At 44.0% G+C, this 20,996-nt stretch overlaps 1 protein-coding gene across 5 annotated transcripts in view; it reads left to right on the top strand.

The window, feature by feature from the left end:
* GRID1 (glutamate ionotropic receptor delta type subunit 1) overlaps positions 1-20,996 on the top strand; it is a 627,303-nt gene that overhangs the window by 386,297 nt on the left and 220,010 nt on the right. For all 5 annotated transcript variants that reach the window (XM_074374325.1, XM_074374324.1, XM_074374326.1 and 2 more), the window contains one exon: positions 3,281-3,334. In XM_074374325.1, coding sequence (XP_074230426.1) covers positions 3,281-3,334 — 54 coding nt within the window. The remainder of the gene's footprint in view (positions 1-3,280; positions 3,335-20,996) is intronic.

The following is a 20,996-nucleotide window of genomic DNA, read 5'->3' as shown; positions in this document are numbered from 1 at the left end:
GCCCCCATCACCTGCCACTGCATTATTTAGTGGGTCATCCCATAGCATGGTGCCCTGTTCTGGGAGAGAAGCCCAGTTGTAGGAAACTGGCCTCCAGACTTGCTGAGGGTGAGTGACTGGGAACCCACCCTGAGCAGAAGGCCAGCTCCGCTCCCTTCCCTACGCACGGGATAAAGGGGCTGCCCTTTATTTGTCTAGCTGGCTCAGCCCTCCTCTGCAGACGCTGACAGTGATGTAGCAGGAGACATGCACCGTGGCTGAGATGAGGGGCAGCCCCGAATGGGGCTGCCTTGACGGGTCTGTGGACTTGCAGAGAGGCAGTGCTCACCACACTGGCAGGGTGTGTTTATCACGGGTCTACTGTTGGCTCTGTGATGGCACAGACGAGGCTCCTGGCTCACATCCACATCCAGGAGAGTGAGGGCAGCTGCAGTGTTTGCTGTCTGTTGACTGAAGAAAGGAACACATGAGGGATTACTACTGACTTCTACACGTTCAAAAGAGACCATCAGATGATGACCAGGCAGGAGATGTGAATGGAAGGAATGGAGAGGACCTTCGTGTTAATTGATCATCCATAGAGCTTCTTTCTGGGCTGGAAGCATCACATGTAACTTCATTTCATTCCCACGATAACCCCAAGTTGGGTGGTGTTTGTCTCAGGTTGGGTTCCCAGAAGCAGACTTTGAGCTGAGGGTTTGTGTGACAATAATTTATTAAGAAGTGTTCCCAGAGGAATTGGGTGGGGGAAAAAAAACCAGCAGGGGAATGGGAACGTGGGACAGGGAAGTGAAGGTGGCCAGAGAGGGCGCGTGAGCAAGTGAGGCCATGTTGGCTGGTCCCGAGCAGTCTGAACACTCAGAGCAGTCCCCATCAGGGAACAGGGCAGCTGGGATCTGTATACGTGGCACCTTCAGTCTAGGCTAGAGTGTAAATTCCCAGGCACCGTGAGTGCCAAGGAGGGTTCCGGCAACTGAGCCCGCAGTGTCTGCCATTGGCAGTGAACGCACATCGGGAGCCAGTGGGCTCAGAATTCCTAATGGGATGCAAGAGGGCCCTGGGCAGAGCATCAGTGGCACTACTGGCCTCAGAACACCTTGCAGGCGTGGGACCGCCACTCAGAGGGGTGGAGTAACTCACCCAGGAGCACTCAGCTAAGCAGAGGCAGAACTGAGGTTCAAACGTGCCCTGCCTGCCTGCCTCCTCCTTACCTTGCCGGCTCTGAGATGAAAGGGAGGACTCGGGGGCCTCCGTCTGCATCAGACAGGCTGGGGAGGAACAGGGAAAGGATGGCACTTAGAATGGAACACTGTCCCCTGGGCTGGGAGCATTTAGGGCTCTGCTCACTGAGCTGGCAGGTCTCCAGTCATCACGGGGGAGGAGGCGTTCTTGCTAAATCTGCAGTAGCTTCTCCTTCTCACCGTCTATCTCAGCTTCTGTGTGAGTTGCACCCTCTGGAAAAGACTGCAGCCAAGTGTTATTTATCTCCGTGTGAGGAAAAGAGGCTTAACAAATTAGCTAGTTGCTAACTGGTGAGGGAAAGTAGGCCAGGAAAGTTGGCCAGTTGTCCTGTGGGGTTTTCTGATCAATTCTCTCCATTGATATCTTCCGTGCACGAGTCTGAGACCAGGTGGGAAGCTGCCTTAGCGTAGCTAGGGCTCCCACCTGCTCCCTGGGATGTCGTGGCAGCTGAGACAGGTCCTCTGCACTGCTGGCTCCTGCACGGACATCCGAGGACCTCTCACCTGCATAGGCGCACCTACATCTTCAGATTCCCAGAACTACACATGCTGGAGTAGAGCTCCCAGCCCCGGAGGTTGTGAGTCAGGGTTCAGAGCTCTGAAACGTCGCAGCATCTCAGTCACATAACCATTGCCAGTGAATTAGGAATTCATGGAGTGGGGCCCCAGGGTCTGCATTTTTCAAAGCTCCCTAGAAGGGAAGAATGAGTCAGATCTCGATGGACCAACGAGGAGAGATACTCTTGATCCATCAATATGTCAAACATGGCAATTGTAACCTGATGTAGATTTCATGATCCCATTTTAATAAAAACATCTGTCTGATATGTGTATGTGGATACATATATGCAGATGTGTCTTAAAAAAGACTCCTGGAAGGGGACACTTGGAACAATCTCTAGGGGATGAATTTGGAAGGATAAATGGGGCATTTTCACAATTAAAAAATAGTGCGGGTTAATGGGATAGTTTTGAACATTTTGGTTTTTGTGTATTTTTTCAAATAAATAGAGTAATAAAAATTACACTACAAAATACCCCCAAAAAGTGAAAATAAAGGACGACAATCTGAGAGCTGTCTCCCAGGTTGGTAGAGGGCCTGGCACAGTCCCAGCACTCAGCAGTACTTGGCACATGCTAACTGTGAGTGTTCTTACGGGACAGGCTTGAAAATTATCAGTTCCTTCCCTTTTTCACTCTGTTGGCATTCCAATTAAAGGAGGGGAAAAAGTACTCATAAAAACATATAAGAAGCCAAATAAGTGACTGGGTCCCATCCGCCCTGCTCTCCTATGCTTCATTTGTATATTCAACAACAGTATTCATTTGTCTGCTGAACACCTACTATGTGCTGGTTATCATGTAAGGTTCTGGGATGCAACTGTGACAGCCACAGATATGGCCCCTGACCTCACAGAGGCCCCAGCCTGGTGAAGGAGATGGACAATAAAGTAAATAAACTGATAACTACCCAAGCACAGACATGGCAAGTGCTATAAAGAAATAGAACCCAGGTGCTCTAAGAGAGAATGATGCAGGTGGGGTCACTAGCCAGGAGCCAGGAAGGGTCCTTGATGGGTTCTTTAGAGCTGAAGGCAGCTCAGAGCCCCGGCTATGAGCTGTCAGCTTCCCAGGTGTTGTTTAGCATGGCCGTAAACCCCTTTTTCCAGATTCCTGATTCTCTAGCCTCGGGCAATGCTGAGACTCACCCCCCTGAGCATCCCTCCAGAAAGGTGTTTGCAGGCATCCTCCGAGAGAGGGGAGGGACGCCCCTGCCTCTGGCCTTGTGATGCCTGCAGGAACTGGAGCTTCGAACCTTGCCTGGGACTGGTGCACGAGAGCTTGGAAGAACAGCAGGAAACCAGATGTCTGTGTTCAGACCATGCGTCTTGTAGCTAAGGCCTCAGGGGGACGGCATGGTGTGTGAGGAAAAAATTGTCCAAGAACAATGTTTTTCAAAGCCCGTCTCGGCAATCATCCTGTGTCTGCCAGCTTCTGGCTTGCTTCTGCTCATGTTTGTATTCTTTTTCTCTCTGCAGGCCGTGGAAACAAACCTGGCTTCCAAGGACAGCCACTGGGTCTTTGTGAATGAGGTAAGAGCCCCAGGATGGTGAGGGGCATGGCCTGTGCAGAGCCCCTGCCCCTTGGGGAAGCGCAGAGTGATGCTTTCAGGCCCAATTCTGACTGGGGGTGCTGGAGTGAACTCCAGGGCTCCACCGTGCGAGACAAGAGATGAGAGATGCTCACCTGGAGCAGGTGGGGACCAAGGAAAGAATCGAGATATGAGTCCACAAGGATGTCAAGAGTCAGAGACATGGTGTCAGGCATTAGATGTGTGGGGTGAGGGGAGGTTACCAGTCAGGGGTCAGGGACCTGAAAGATGCGGGCAGGTTAGAAAATGGGGTGCATGGGGGATGGAGGCTGCATTCCTGCAGGAGCTTGAAGGTGTGTGTGTTATGTGAGTGTGTACGAGTGCATGAGTTTGTGTGTGTGCATAAATGTGCCTGTGCAAGTGTGTCTGTCAGTGTGTGTATGTGTACAGGTGTGAGTGTGTATGTAGTGTGCACACCCCCCTGTGCAGCTGGTGGGGGAGAGGGGTCAGTGTAACCATGTAAATGGGGGAAGTGGGACGTCTCTGCCATGACTGGCCATCCACTGGTTTGGGCCCTGGGAGGGTTGGGAACGCCAAGGTTTCACCAGTTACACTCTAACTGGCCCTGCTCCTCCACGCTGCGGACGTTACACGGGAGTGGCCTGTAACCACCTGCCCTGGCTTTCCTGAAGAGTCCCCTCTGCGCGCCCATCCATGCAGGAGCCACCCACTCGGGGCAGCCCTGGTGACCCGAGCTGGCTATTAACACAGCTGACTCAAGAAGATGCTTCCTGGAGCGAGCGTTCATCAGCCCTGGGGCCTTCCGTTTCTCCTAAATTAACTGATCAGTTTCTAATGGCTGCATTCTAGAAGATGCAAGGTTTATTAGGGAAGTAATTTATGCTTTTATGATGTGTGTTTCATCAGCTCAGCGCTACTATGGCTGAAACAGTTTGGGCTTATTTGAATAATTTTTTAGGTAGGATCAGATAGTAACTGCTTGCAAGGCCCACTTTTCGTGGGTTTTGTCCATAAATTCACATCTTATTAGTTCCACATCTACACAGGCCAGTTGGAGACAAGTGAGGTAACTGTCCATTTCCCTCGGGGTGTGGATGGTTGTGCTGGTCATCAGGAGAAGGCACTGGCTTCTTTCCCTTTTTCGGAGCCTGCCAGAGTCTTCCTTGGTCCTCAGGAAGTTTTGATTCTCTGGGCTTTGCCAACTTTTCTACAGGTTTCCTTTATTTCAGGGAAAGGGTGCATTCTACATGCCCCTTAAGGCAAATGCTAGCTTTATTTTTTTATGACTCCTCCGAATTGGCTAGCCAGTGTTTCTCTGTTGCCAGTCTTCAAAAACTGCTCTATTTTTACATTTCTAACTGATTTCCTTTTTCCTCCCCTGCATCCCGACCACTCCCAGGGCCCTCTGTCTGTCCCTTCATTTCTTATTTCAGCGGGGCCCCATGGAAACAAGTCCTGTGATTCTTGTGACAATTGCATCATTCTAGGCTCTATCCAGATACAGAGCCAGGGACAACTAGTTTCCCAGTTGCTTTTCGGTTATATGTGATGGCTAAGGTAAAAGAAAGTAGGAAGAGACGAGTCAGGAGCAGGCAGTTGGTAGCAACAGCATGGTCTCCAGGGTTCAGCGTCTACACTGGGGCCCCATATTCCTGCTTCCTGAGCTGCTCCCCTCTTCTCTGGAGGGGCTTCAGTCCATCAGATGAGCTCAGGTCTGTGCCTCTGTCCCCCACGTCTTTCCCCAAGGAGGCCTTCACTGTGGTCCTCCAGCTCCACCCCTGGCTTCCCCTCATTCCTCACAGGCTCTGTCCTCCAGTTTCTCTCTGTATTTGATTTGCTTAGTGTATTTTCCTGGATTCAAGACAAGCACTCCAGGGCATGGGTTTCTGTTTGCTTTCTTTATGCACTGGTTTGTTTAGTATGTCTACCCCCTCACCACCGAATATTGGTGTCACGTGCTACAGGCCTGTTTTATTTGGAGAAGGGGTGATTGGATGCAGAGAAGGGCTTGTGAGTGAGTAAGCCTCACTGACAGTTTGTATGGTGTCTGGACTCCACTGTGGGGACACTAGCAAGCAGATGTGCTTTGGGGTGTAAACTGTATTTTTATTGATTGATTAAATCACATGTTAACTTGGAGGGGGTGGGGGATTCAAAAGAGTGTGTGGGAAGCAAAGTTGAACATTAGTCAAGGTGGCCAATAGGCTATGAGCGAGTCCCTTGAGGACAAAGTCAGAATCCAGGTTATCACTGAATCCCCGATAGTCAGGGCAAAGAGCAGACTCTTAAAAAGGTTTAATTGAAGGCAAGTTGATGTGTGTAGTTTGGAGCAAGTTGCTTTGAAGAGTATTCCCGGTCAGCCTCCGAGAAGAGACAAAGGCAACAATTAGGGTGGGAGGCTCAGGGAGGGAGGGGACCACTCTGGGTCATTCATCAGAAGCTGCCAGTTCAGGACCAGTTACACTTGACTTTGGCTCCCAGAACGTCTTTATCAGCGGGTCTGGAGAGCTTCCTCTCCTCGTGGCTGTGGCTCAGGGACTCACAGGTGTCCTCAGCACAAGGGAGGAGTCTGGACATAGAGAAGCATGCCCTCCCTGTGAGGCTCTGCGTCCAGGCAGGAGGCGTGTACCTCATAGTCTGGCCTCTCGGGAACTTTCTGGAGGAGATTCCTTTATGGAATATGTATATCTCTCTAGCCTCTTCCAGAACCATCTGTGAGGGGGACTTGAAGCACTCCATTTGTTACTGGACAGCTCTCACTAGTTCTTCCAGACTCTGAAACCAAGCAAGCTTTGATGGAAATGGTTCAAGACATGCAGAAACATGTGCATAACCCTTGCACTTAGGTTTTGTCAGCACGTGATGGTCTAAGCTGTGTTCTGTGGCTCAGCAGGGGAGGTAGGATCTAAGGAGGGAAGAGGCACTGCCAACAGGCCCTCATACCCCGCCCCCTTGCCAGCGTATGTCCGTGACCCCCACATCCCGTATCTTCTGTCCCTGAGCTCCAGACTCAGGGATCCAGATACCTTCTGGACTCAGCCGCTTGGAAGCCTCGTGACCACCTCTAGCTCAGTGCATCTCTCTCTGAACTCATCACCCTCCCCCTAACCTGGTTCTTACTCAGTGCTCCAGTCCCAGAGACCAGTGTCCCCATCCTGATTGGCTCCCTAACCAATGGAGAAAAGCCCACATCCTGCTCCCTGCTTCAGAACCACTTCAGAACTCCAGGATGACCCTCTCCCATCACACCTTTCCGTCCTTATTTACTTCCTACCCTCTGCCCACTCTCCCATGGCTCACCCCGGCGAGCAATGGGTGACTTCTTGTTTCCTATGTTTATCTTCCTCCCCTGGTTCTGGGCCTTTGCCAGGATTTTCTTTGATGTCTGGCTTGCCTTTCCTGAATCTCTGATTGTCAAGGACTTACCTTTCCTGCAGGGGTTTGCTAAACATTACCTCTGTCAAAGGGTCTTCCTGGATTTCCCAATTAGTGTTATTCATTCTCCTGCCGTCCTGGCCTCCTCACCCCAGCTATGCTATGTTGGGGGCTTGATGCACGTGCCTGGCTTCCTGAACAGCCTCCATATAAATGGGGGCCAGACCTCCTTTCCGTCAGGCTCCCCAGAGTCGCCAGCGTGAGGGGTTCACACACAGAGGAAGTGCTGGGTTAAGCCTCCCGCTGCTGCCTCTGCCTCTTGCCTTCTCACCTTGACTCTGCTTGTTTAATTGCCTCCACGTGGAGGAAGAGGTATTTCTAACCTCCCAATCCTTCATTAACTCAGAAAGCTGCAATCCTGCTTCCTGAGCTACCGCTGTTCCCCTGCGCCTCCTTTTCCGGTGCGTGCATTACAAGTCCCGTGGGGGACAAGCTCTTCCTCTGAGGCACACGGGCTCCCCACCGGCCCTAGACCAAGCCATCGGCAGGTGGTGGAGCAGCCAGGGAGGAGGGCAGGGGAAGCACCAGCCAGGCTTCCTACAGCAGTCTCCACGCTGTGCTCTGGGGAACATTTGTTCTGCTGATTTGTAGGTGCTTTGTAGAAAAAAAGATTCTGTGATCAGAGAGGGCGGATAACTTAAAGAGCAAGACACAGGTGTCTCCTGCAGGCATCTTCCATCTCTAATGCATGCTCTGCCTTCCTAGGATGAGGTCGTGCACACTGGCTGCCACGTGCATTTGTGTTTCAAACACACTTATGTGCTTTTTCTCTCAACACCTGCTCACCTCTATGCTGGAATAGGTCTTTGGCAGGTGGTGGAGTGTCGGGGTCCATAGGATTGAATTCAGATTCTTCCCTGTGTTCCACGAAGCTATTCATGAGCTGACTTCAGAGCCCTCTCTGGTCTCAATTTCTGCCATCTCTGTTCATATAGAGCTGCTCTGTCTGTATCATGAGAAATCTCTGCCACCCTAAACACAGGGTTGTCCCAGTGTCTGGACCGCTTCAGTCCCCTCCGCCCAAACGTTCTCCTGTTTTTGCCCCTCGGACCCCCGCCCCCACCTTATCACCTTGGCGTGCCCCAGAGGAGACGTCTGTTAATGGTCCAGAGAACATCACTCGAGACTTTCAAATCGTCCCTACCCCCAAACACACACTGACTTAAAAACACATGGAAGTGAGATGAGGCTACACTTGCATAATGTAGGGAAGAGCAATGCTAATGTACTAAATTGAAGAAAACAACAAAAAAAGACCACGCTATGAATGCTGAATTGAGCAGCTTTAAGAACTCTCTATTTGGGACACAGAGGGAGAGAGGGAGGGAAAAGATTTAATTTTTTTTTCCTTCCTTTCATTTTGAAGATTCCAATTCTGGACAGATATTAAGTCCCTGTACCATTTACTGTCCGCAAATTTCATTTAGTTAACACTCAAAAACAATTATGCTCGTTGTAATCGACTCACTAGTTTCTCTCCCCAGCCCCACTGAGGAGTCCTTGAGGACAGGGCCCACTTCTTACCCAGCTCTGTAGCCCCTCTGAGAACCCAGCACAAAGAATATCAGACACAAGGCAGAGCCAGGCACTGTTTCTGAGCATCACTGCCTTTATTTTTTTACTTAAAAATTAACCACTTGATTGAGATTTAATTCACGTACAATAAATGCATATATTTAAGTGTAGAATTTACACTCGACATATGTATACACTCGTGAAACCCTAACCACGGGGAAGAATGGGAGCAGAGCCATCACCCCAACAGTGTCCTCCTGCCCTACCTTCCCCACCCCCTGGGTGTCTGTTTCTGGCACTACAGATTATTGGTATTTTATATAGATGGAATCATACAGCGTGTACTCTTTTCCACTGTTTCGCTCTGGCTATTTCCCTCCAGATAATTATTTTGGAGATTCACCCATATTGCAGTATACAGCAATAGTTCTTTTCTTTTTATTGATGAAACATATTCAATTGTATGGCTACAGCACAGTTTGAACATACATTTACCCTTCAATGGACATTTGGGTAGTTTGAGATTTTTGATGGTTACAAATAAGGCTGCTGCGAACGTCCACATACAAGTCTTTGTATGCACACAGGCTTCCATTTTTCTTACGTACATATTTACAGGTGGAATTGGAGTGTCATATAGTAGATGTAAATTTAACCTTTTAAGAAACTTCCAGGTTGTATGAGAATAACGGTTGTTCCACATCTTCTTCAGTACTTGGTTTGATCAGGTTTTTTGACCTTGGCCATTGTAGTGGTATGTAACGGTACGTCATTATAATTGTAATTTTTGTTTCCCTAATGACTGATACTGAGCATCTTTTCATGTGTTAAGTCTATATCCATAGCTTCCTTAGGGGGATAGCTAATATCATTGATTTGAGAACTTTATTTTTCTTTACTGCTTTAAATATCCCCTTAAGTGATTTAATGGCATCTTCCAAATTTTGGTATTTTGCATTTTCATTGTTATTCAGTTCAGAATACTTTCTGTATTACCTTTTGATTTCTTCTTTGACCCGTGGGTTGTTCTGAAGTGTGTTATTTAGTCTCCAAATATTTAAAGATTTTTCAGGCATCTTTTTCTTACTGATTTTTAATTGAGCTCCATTGTGATCAGAGAACAGAGTTTCTATTACTTGAATTTTTAAAAATTTATTGAGACTTATTTGATAATCCAATATATTGTCCTTCCTGATAAATGTTTTATGTGCACTTTGAAAGGATATGTAATCTGTTGTTGTTGTGTGAAATGTTCTATAAATGTCAATTAGGTCAATTTTGTTGATAGTGTTATTTATGTCTTCTGTATCCTCGATGATTTTTTGTCTGTTTCTTCTGTCAATTACTGAGAGACTGGCATCAAAACATTCAGCTTTAATTGTGAGTTTGCCTGTTTCTCCTTGCAGTTTTATCCGTTGTTGCTTAATGTATTTTGAAGCTTTGTTACGAGAGGCATGCGTGTTTAGGATTTTTCTTGTCCTGCTGATTAATTGATCTGTTATCACTACGAAATGACCTTTATCCCTCTGCTCTGAGATATACTTTATCTATCTGATATTACTGAAGCTGTTAAGAGATTTATTTTGACTCATGTTAGCATAATACAGCTTTTTCCATTCTTTGACTTTTAACTTGCTTGTTTCTTCATGTTTAAAGTATGGTTCTTGAAGGTCATTCATCCTTGGATCTTGCGATTTTATTCATTATAATACTGCCTTTTAATTAAGGTGCTTAGATAATTTATATTTAATGTGAGTATTGCTATGGTTAGGAGAGGGTGGAGTCCTGGAAGCCAAATGAAGAAACCACTTCAAAGAGGAGGGAGAGATCGTTGATGTCAAGCGCTGCCACTTTGAGGATGTGATGCCCTTGGGGCGGATTTTGGGAAAGGGTTGGAGGACAAGCTTCCAGGTACTCCAACTTATATCATTGCATTTTACGGATAAGGACACAGATTCTCAGAGAGATGGACTGACTTTTCAATGTCACTCAGTAAGTGGCAAAGTCAGGATTTGAACTTAGGCGTGAGTGACTCCAAATTTAAGAAATATACACCCTGTGCCACACAGACCACCTCTTACCATTCCTCCTCACACTCAGCACTAACTAAATGCTAAACACATGACTGCATCCAGCGATGTGTGTGTGTGTGTGTGTGTGTGTGTGTGTTTTAATTATTTGAAAGTGGTAATATAATCTTGTTGTGGAAAGTCTTATAAAATTTTTATTATTTATTATTAGATTTTTTCCTTTCTGTCATTTTACATATCAGCACCTTATTTTTATTTATTTATTTTTGTGTTTTATTTTTTGCTTTTATTTTTTATTGAAGTATAGTTGATTTACAATATTGTGTTGGTTTCTAGTGCACAGCAAAATGATTCAATTATACATGTATATGTGTATATGTGTATATATATATATACACATACACAAATTCTTTTTCGTGTTTTTTTCCATTATGGTTCATTACAGGGTATTGAGCATAGTTCCCTGTGCTATACAGTCGGTCCCTGTTGTATATCTATTTTATTCAGCACCTTATTTTTAAAATTTCCTATGGAAAAGGTGAAAGAACCCTGGAAAAGCCCATGCAAGCAGGCTAATGCATGTCGCATGAGTAGCATCTGAAAGGAACAAGCCCTATTTACTAGAAATGTGCTTCCATTTGTTAGTCAGAATATATCTATTTTCCTTTCTCAGCCCTAGAGGAATCGATGGGATGTAACACTTATGGTTACAGGGTGTGAGGAAATTGTCGTTTTGGAATGTCATTCCTCAGCCCTTTTCAAAGCCCCGTGGGGAGGGTACTAGGAGCTGCACAGATGGTGGATTTGGGGAGCAGTACTTAGAGAGAAATAAGGTACCACTGTGTTCTAGATGAGTCTTTGGGAACACGCCATGGATGGGATTTGACTCCCATGCTGACCACTTCTTTGACTTTGGGTAAATTGTTTTGCTTCCTTCCTTGAACCTTATTTTCCTCATCTGTTCAGTAGAGTTCCTGATAACAACCTCACAGGAAAGCTGTGAAGACTAAGTGAGATAACTCACCAGAAATGACCTTCCGCAAGGTCTAGCTTACAGCAGGCACTCTTAAAAGATACCTCTTCTTACTAGCAATCAACTGATGTTCTGTGGCAAGTTCATCTTTGGAACTTAATCAAGGAAGCATCTAGATTTAAGTAATTGATAAAGGTCAACGCATGTCTTTATGAGGAGTGCAGGGTGTTGGGGACATAGCTTGGTTCCATCACCTGGCTTGAATTGCAGCATTTTTAAAAAATTTTATTTTATTATTATTTTTTTAATGGTGGTCCTGGGGATTGAACTCAGGACCTCACACATGCTAAGCGTGTACTCTGCCACTGAACTATCCCTTCCCCACAGCATTCATAACTGTGCTTTGGGCTTGTTGGGACCTTAGATTTCCCAGTCTCTGCCTCTCAAACTCCTATGCATCCTTTAAGACTCTGATCAAATTACCCTCTCCCCACTTTGCAACACCTATGGAGTTCTTCCATAACCTTTTCTTTTTCCAACACCTTATGATTCTTCAGCGGTTCTTAAATTCCTCTTCCATGTCCTATTTCCCTACCTGACTATATAACTCTTGACAATCTATCATTATTTATCGTACATGTATCAAACACCTATGAGGCACTGGGGGTACTTTTGAGAATCTGAGAGAGAACGCTTCTCACCCTCAGAGAGCTTCTAGTATCATGGGTAAGAAACATGTGTGCCTGGATCACTACACTACAGCTAGGCAATGATTGGAGAAGCCATTCCAGATCCTCTGCAGTTTGCAATCAAGTTCAAACTCCTTGCAGACAGAACAGCTCAGCCGAACCCCTACCGCTGCTGCAGAATCAGACTCCATATTTTGTTCAGTTGTTCCCAACAAGTGTATTGTTGTTTGGCAGAGTTTTGACAGAAGGATGCTTGGGAAAGGGAGTGCTGACACTTAGGGAGTTTTAAAAATAGCTTTAATTACCACGTGCAGCACATGTATCTGAAAACTAAAGGTTAGTGTCTCTACCTTTCTGCCTTCCTGCCCATCGCTCTTCCCCCAAATGGATTCTGATGGATTCAGATGAACTCGCTGCTTGTACCAGAAAGACCCTGTTATCTGCACCTTCTACCCGTTATTACACCTTCTTTCCCAGGCTGGATAATCATCAGGAACTGCACGGAGAGGCGAGAAGTAAGTGTGAGCACACATACACAGACACACACACACACGCACTGCCTTCACCTGCAGCGTGGGTAAGAGCAGGCTCCTGGTGGAGCTCCCAGGGTGAGTCCCTTCAAAACTGGAACATAAAAGCAGAAATGGAGACAGGAGACAATTCAAACCAGCAGAACTTCTTAGGAAGTGTCTTACATGATGTTTGAGGGCTCACAGAGACAGTAGGCTCATCTTTGGGGTTGTTTTTTGCTGTCTCAAATGAGAAGATGGGTGCACTGGGGCAGCCTGTCTCTTGGAGCTGCTTGAAGAATTTAAAGTGAGTGTCATGCAGTTTCAGGAAGAGGAGGAAACCTTTTAATTGTCAGTGATCAGAACTGGGAGGCTGTTTCCTAAAGCCCTAGAGACTGGCTGGTCAGTTACTGAGCAAATAAAGGGCTGAGGACCAGCTGCTGCCACCATCATGCCTGGCACTGCTCCTGGCCAGGTGCAGATCGGACCTCCTGGTCAAGGATTGCCGAAGAGCCTACCTTGTGAGGCCAGTGGGGTCTAAACAGTCTCCTCCCTACCCTCATACCTCTGCCTGTTTGCTATGGGATGTTGCAAAAACACTGAGCTGAGTGGTTGCCCTCAGAAGCAAGGAGACTCACCTTGTTGAGTACCTACTGTGTGCCAGGCCCTGCTTTGGATGCTTTCCAGACAAAACGAATTACATCTGCCCATGAAATCCCGTTTAAAGAGATTGTAAGAAATTTGAACCTATTATAACTGGAGAGCTTCCTCCTTGCCCTCAGGAAGGTTGTGTAAAGGCCCCCAGGTTTTACACTGTCAAGATCATCATAGAAAGATCTCTGTGCACACTCAGGAAGTTCCAATCCACTTGGTTAAGGAGGGTGACTTTTTTCTTTCCTGAGTCTGAGAGACCCCATCTTTGGGGCCCAGCCAGCCTTCCTAAATGGCCACCAGCCACTCCTCTCTGATATCCCACCCTGGGACTAATGTGGATCAGGGGATGGGTGGGCCACAAGCTGCTCTTCTGTCACCTCTGTCACTACTAGAAGCTTCCTGGCTCAGGCCACTTTGACCCTCCATTCTCCAAGCCACAGAGGGGCTTTCCAGGCAACCATCACTGTCATTTCATCTATATTGAAAGAGAACATCTTGAGAGAAAGAAGAGCACGAACTTTCTAGAGCGTAAGGTGTTGTTTACTCTTGTGTGGGTGTATGTGGGCATGTGTGGTGGAAGGGGAGGGATAGGGATAGAGGAAAAGTGGAGAAAAGTTGCTCTAATTCTTTCTGATTCTTCTACAATAGTGAAACACAATACAAATCAATATACCTATAAAATTGTCTCTTCAAACAGCCTTATATATGTAGCTTATTTTGCCAGTTTGAGGTTTTCCTCTTTTGTTCAGTTTTATGCCCTACTGTTCTCAATTAATAATATATCATTAACATTTTATGGGCTCGGTGAATGGCATTTGGGATAATAGTTAATAGCCTTGCAGTAGTAGTCTGTCACTTGGAGGAATGATAATTTATGTAAATCTTCACCATTTTTGGAAACTTAGGTTAGTTAATGCTATTGCAAATAATGCTGCAATCAACATCATTATACTCAGATCTGCTGCAGTCTCTCCGATTTCTTATGGTGATGGACATGGTGATAAAAATATTGTTTCAGAGGATGAGAACTCCCAAAGAGCTGAGTTCCTTTTATCAGAGCGCCTGTCTCATCCCTTGCTTGTCTTGTATACATGAATGTAATGAACATAAACCAATATATATATGTCTTTCATTTTTACCAATATTTTAGATAAAAAATAAAAGCTCACACTGCCTTGTTTTAATTTGCATTTCTTTGCTTATTAGTCAAGTCAAACGCTTTGCACATTTATTGGTTGATCATGGCTGTTTCTCATCTTGTGACTTGGTTGCTCATGTCCTTTGTGCAAATGCATTAGTCTTTTGTTATATGACCCGATTTTTACAACAACTCTATGAGAGATGTATTATTAACACTAGTGAGGCAGGAGGGAAGGGGGCAGGGCACAGCCATTCAAGGAATAACACAGCAATTAACACCAGAATGGCAAAAGATTCAACTCCCAGTAGGCCCTGAAGCTCAAGATGGCTGGAGATTTGGATCCCAGTCTTGAGCTTCATTATACGCTCATTGTAATATATTAGCATGGTAAATGACACGCCTACAGGCACCATGACAGTTCCAGGGCTAACCATAAGAGGTCAAAGAGTGGACAATGGCCAAATTCCTGGGAATCCCAGCCCCTTCCCCAGGGTAGTTAGAACGGTCATCCCACTTGTAGGCGTGTGAAGCTACGGAGCCCATAAAAACTGGCAACACTGCGCCTCGTGGCCACCCTCTTTGCTCTCTCACCTTCGGAGATGGCCAGCACTCTGTCTATGGAGTGTGTACCTACTTTTACTCTAACCTGTTGATGCAGAAAAAACGGATGTGGGATATGAGGAGGGCTGTGTCCTAGGTCTTGGTTGAGCCCCTGAGATGTGCCCCACCAAGTGTGGGTCCTTGGCTTCATGCAGGAAAGAATTCAAAAGCGAGCCACAGTTGAGCAAAGGTAGATTTATTTAGAGAGATACATATTGCATAGCGTGCAGGCTGTTTTAGTAGGCGAGAGAAAGGCCATGAGGTATTGGAGACTGGGTGCTCAGGTTAGAGTAGAAGTAGGTACACGCTCCACAGACAGAGTGCGGGCCATCTCTGAAGATGAGAGAGCAAAAAGGGCGGCCATGAGGCGCCGTGTTGCGTTTTCATGGGCTCGGTAGCTTCACACGCCTACAAGTGGGATGACCGTTCTAACTACCATGGGGGAGGGGCTGGGATTCCCAGGAATTTGGCCATTGCCCACTCTTTGACCTTTTACTGTTAGCTCTGGAACTGTCATGGTGCCTGTGGGCGTGTCATTTACCATGCTAATATATTACAATGAGCGTATAATGAAGCTCAAGGTCTACTGGGAGTCAAATCTCCTGCCACCTTGAGCTTCAAGGCCTGCTGGGAGTTGAATCTTTTGCCATTCTGGTGATAATTGCTGTGTCATTCCTTAAATGGCTCTGCCCTGCCCCCTTCCATCCTGTCTCACTAGGGTACAGATAATGAAATTGAGGCTCAGAAAATGTCTAAGGTATAAAGACAAGCTGGAATTTTAAGCTCAAATTGGTCACATTCTAAAGCCTTTGCTCCTTCCACGTAGTATTGCCTTTGCACCAGCCCAGCTCTACTTTAATGGGAGAGACATACTGATTTATGTCTTTTAAGGGTCAAAATTTCTGCACCAAGCTAAGTAAGTCTTCCAGTTATTGTATTGGATTAGATCATTTTAATTTCTGCATCAAAACTTGGTTTTGCAACTTAAAGTGACACAAAATTTTCTATTAACCTTAGTTAACAAAGAAAAGAGTCGTGAAACTTGCCTTAATTTTCATCCAATAGAAGGGAATGAGCAGGGTCAAAGGGCCAATGGAAGACATTAAGCAGCTTTCATGGTTAAAACCAAAGAATCCTGCTTGTCCAAGGTCCTGGCTCTGCTCTGTGAGAGTCTCCAGTGGCCCCAGTGAAGCCCCTCCAGGAAGACTTGCAGTGAAAAGGAGGGCTCCCTCCTTACTCTTAGGGGGAAATGGAAGCATATCCAAATTCTTTTTTCCTCCTCAGAGAAGTGCTCTTCTCTAAATCCTCTTTCCTTCCATTTTGACTTTTCTGGACTTTTTATATCTTCCTTGTGGGTAAGAATTTTTGGATTCAAGAAATGGATTGCCAGTCGTTTCCCTTGGCCAATTTGCTTATGCACCCAGCACTTCACTGTGGACTTTCATATTAAAGCCTGGCACCTCCAAGGGAAATTCCAATTTAGCGTAATGGTTCAGTTTAATATAAAATGCCATTTCCTCCCCTGCAAATATTGGCTTCAGAAAGAAGCGCTCTATTATCCATTAGGTTTCAGTACCTCAGCCCACGTGACCAGATGTGTACCCCAGGTGAGAGTCACAGCAACTAAGACTCTGAAGTGTGGTAATGATGAGAGGATGGAAATTATGGACAGATATCTAATAATGGGGCAAAGACTTGGAGTACATGGTGGCAATATGTGTGAGAGGGTGTGAGGAGATTCTGTTCCATCTGCTGCTACGAGGAAGTTGGCTTTTGCTCTGAGTGAGCTGAGGAACCACTGGAACATTTTGAGGCAAAGAGTGATGTGATCCGAATTATTCTTTAGAAGGACTTCTGTGCAAGAAAATACACTGTTGGGGTTGAGGTGAAAACAGTTAAAAAATTAGGGCCTTTAATAAGAGATGATGGTGGCTTGGTTTGGGGTAATATGAGCATAGGAGGTGAGATGTGCTCAGATTCTGTCATTCTGAAGGTAGGGCTGACCAGATATTGTTGACCAAACTGATGTACAAAGAAGGCAAATGACTAGCCCAAGGGCAAGCACCTCACAAGTGTTTAAAGTAGGGAAAGGAAGATGGACATTTTAGGGTGTGAGTTGGGTGGTAGCTTATGTAAGCTATTCTGGCTCTGGACCTAGGCATTCTAGTTCTCTTGCTTATACTGTTTATTTTACAAACTTTCAAAGTATAATTGAGATAAAAAATACTGCACAATTTGATGAGTTACAGTTTGGAGTTTTGACATGTATACTTGTAAAACTATCACCACAATCATAATCATACACATTTGTATTACCCACAAAAGCTTCTTCATGCCCCTATGTAATAAATGTCTCCCTCCACCCAATCCCAGGCAACCCCTAATCTGTTTTCTGTCACTATAGATTAATTTGCATTTCCTAGAATTTTATATCAATGGATTTATAGAGTACATATTCTTTTTTCATCCAGCTTATTTCGCTTGGCATAATGATTTTGAGATTCATTCATACTGTTGTGTATGCTGATGGTTAATTTTAGTATATGGTGTGAGGTAAGGGTTGAGGTCAATTATTTTATTTTTGCACATGGATATTTAATTGTTTCAACACCATTTGTTGAAAATAGTATTTTTCCCTCTTTGAATCCATTGCTGAAAATAAATTGACCTTCAGTATTTGGATCTGTTTCTGGACTCTATTCTGTTCCACTGACCTATATATTTATCTTCACACCAGTGCCACACTCACTTTATAATTGCAGCTTTATAGTTAGTCTTGAAATCAAGTGAAATAAGTTCTCTACCTTTTTCTTTTTGAAAAATGTGCTTCCAGCCTTCTGGGTCCTTCACATTTTCATAGGACTGAGACTAGGATGAGGCAAATGAAGCACAAAATTTAAGGAGGAATTTCCTCTCATAGTTTGTACCTATGTCTCATGCTAGTTCTGACCCCCCATTTCCACATACCTTTTAGAATTCACTTGTCAGTTTCTAAAAAAAATACTTACAGGATTTTAATTTTTTCAATTGTGTTGACTCAAGGGATAACTTGAGGGAGAATTAAGATCTTCACAGTATTAAGTCTTCTGATCCACAAACAAGGTATATTTTTAAATTGATTATATCATTCTTACTTCTAACAATGTTTTGAGGGTTAAGTGTACAAAATCTTGTTGTTAAATTCATCCTTACATATTTAATCTAATATTTTTGATACAGTTGTAGATGGTGTTGCTTTTTCAATTTAAATTGATAATCGTTTGTTGCTAGCATGTGGAAATACAATTAACTTCTGAATATTAACCTTTTATCCCACAACCTCGCTAAACTCACTTAGTTCTAGTGACTTTCTTTGGTTGATTTCCTGAGATTTTCTATATAGACAATCATGCCATCTGTGAATAAAGACAGTTTATACTTCTTCCTTTCCAGTTTGCATCTCCTGTATTTCTTTTTCTTGCCCTGTTGGACTGGCTAGAACCTCTAGTACAAGGCTGAATGGAAGTAATAAGAATGGATATCTTTGTCTTTTTCCTAACCTCAGGGGAAGATAGTCAGTTTTTCACCAATTAATTACGATATTAGATGAATGTCATTCATAGATGCCCTTGATGAAGTTAAAGAAGTTTTCTTTTATTCCTTAGGGTTTTTAACATAATTGGAAATTGGATTTTGTCTAGTGCTTTTTATGCATCTATTGAAGTAATCACATGCCTTTTCTTTTTCTTTTTTAAAAATTCTGTAAATACAGGAAACTAAGTTGATTCATTTTCAAATGTGAAACCAACCTAAACCAACCTCACAGTCCTGGGATAAACCTCACTTGATCATGATGTTTCTGGTTTTTTGTTTGTTTGTTTGTTTTGAATTGTTGGACTTAAACTTAGTTACAGTATTTTAGCTAAAGTAGTAGCTAAGATATTTTAAAGAAGTTTTGTATCTATGTTCATGAGGGACATTAGTCTGTAGTTTTCTTATCTTGTAAATCCTTTACCTGGTTTTGTTATCAAGGTAGTACTGGCCTCCTGGAATAAGTTGGACTGTGTTTATTTATCTTCAATTTTTTGGAAATGTTTGCATAGAATTGATATCATATCTCCCTTAAACATATTTTAATTCAAAACATATTTTGAATTACTTTATGTATTTTATCTGTCTCCCTATTTCTCTCTTCTCCTTCATGGACTTAAATGACATGTATATTAGGTTCCTTGAAGTTGTTTCACTGCTCATTATTAATAGTCTGTTGATTTTTTCCAGTTTTTTTTTTTCCCTCTCTGTGATTCATTTCAGAGGCTTTTCGTTTCCACACTTGAAGCTCATTTATTTTTCTTCTACAGTGTCTAATTTCCTGTTGATTTCATGCAGAGTACTTTTCATCTCAGACACTGCATTTTTATTTGTAGAAATCCAATTTATGTCTTTTATTTTTCTCCCTATCATGCGCAAACTTTCCTCCATCTTCTTGAGCATATGGTGTGTATTTATAATATTTACATTATCTGTTTTACTGTCCTGTTCTACTAATTCTAGCATCTGTATTAGTTCTGGGCCTGTTTCTATTAATTGCTTTTTATCCTCATTATAGGTTATAATTTCCTGTTTCTTTGCATGCCTAGTAATTTTTGATTAGATGCCAGACATTGTCAATTTTACATGGTTGGCTGCTTGAATCCCTTTTATTTTTTTAAATACTCAGTTAAGTTACTTTGGAACATTTTGATGTTTCAAGAGTTGTTTTGAAGCTTTGGTAAGCAGATCGGAAACAGTCCATAGTCTGTTGCCAATTTCACCCATTTTTGGGGGGATTGTTAAACCTGATCCTTTCAGGTGGTCCTTTCCCTGGTGGTGTTTCTTCACACACAAATGCTAATCGATACTCAGCTAAAGACTCAAAGGGAACCTTCTACACATTTCTAGAAGACTTTTTGGGTCTCTCTCTTCTCTGGAATTCTGCTTCCTTGGCCTCCTCAAACCTCAACTCATGGAGAACATCAGGCTCTGCCTGGGATTCCCCTTCCTCTGCAGAAACCTAAAAAGTCTGAGCAGTAAGCTCAGAATCACTTTCTTTATTTCTTTTTTTCTCGAATATCATCATTCAGCTATGCCTGTTGTCCCACATCTGAGAACTGTTGTTTCATATGTTTTGTTTGTTTTTTTACTTATTGAAAGTGAGACATAAGTTCAGCCCCTATTGATCTGTCATGGTCAGCATCTACACACTTAACTACCATGCTGTGTATCTCCATTTCTTGGAGTTCATATCCTTAGATTTTTTTACTCTTGGGTCTACACAATTGGATCCAGTTTAGATGTAAGGAAGGGCATTGATACGATAAACACAGACATATACACTTCAGAACCATCCATTCCAGGGCTCTGGGCCATGCAATTTTATTTTCAAGTCGTCTTTGGAACTTGTTTTTGGTATTATTTCCAGATTTTAAGTTATAAATGCAATTAAAAATTACAACTTTTCTGTCAGCTCCTTGGGGATACAAAAAAAACCAAAAACAAAAACAAAAACCAAAAAACCCCGTGAGGTGTTAATGTGAAACATAAGGTTTCATTTTCCTAGTGGTAGGGATAGTTGTGCACAGATAAAAGCAGATTTAAATATTCTCCTGAGAGGAACAAATAGATATTGCAAACGAAATAATTAAAGTGGTTGGTAGCAAGCAAGCAAATGAAGACCATGAAGGATCAGCCGCTATTATATTTATGTTTTTCTTTTTGAATCTCTGCCTGGAGAGTAAGCTGCAAATTGAAGCCCAAACCAGCTTTTAAAACTTTAACAACAGAGTGAAACGCATTGGCTTTGTGTTACAGAGATAGTGACTTAGGTCGGAGTTTTCAGTGTTAACATTTTTGAGGTTCACATGTTTTGTGTGTGGAATTCTGAGGAATGCCGTCCTTCCTTCTCTCCCTTTCTCTCTCTTCCTCCCTCCCTCTCTCCTTCTCTTTGTCCTTCATTCTTTCCTCCTCCCATCCTTTCTAAGTATTTGCCAGGCCTGGTGCTCAGCATTAGGAAGATAGCAGAGCATGAGAGACATGTGCCCTGTCCTGGAGGAACTAGTCTTGGTTCCAACTCCAACA

Source organism: Camelus bactrianus, chromosome 11, assembly GCF_048773025.1.
Source record: "Camelus bactrianus isolate YW-2024 breed Bactrian camel chromosome 11, ASM4877302v1, whole genome shotgun sequence".
Classification (NCBI taxonomy): domain Eukaryota; kingdom Metazoa; phylum Chordata; class Mammalia; order Artiodactyla; family Camelidae; genus Camelus; species Camelus bactrianus.
The sequence above is the reverse complement of the archived record's forward strand: the minus strand, read 5'-3'. Positions and strand labels throughout refer to the sequence as shown.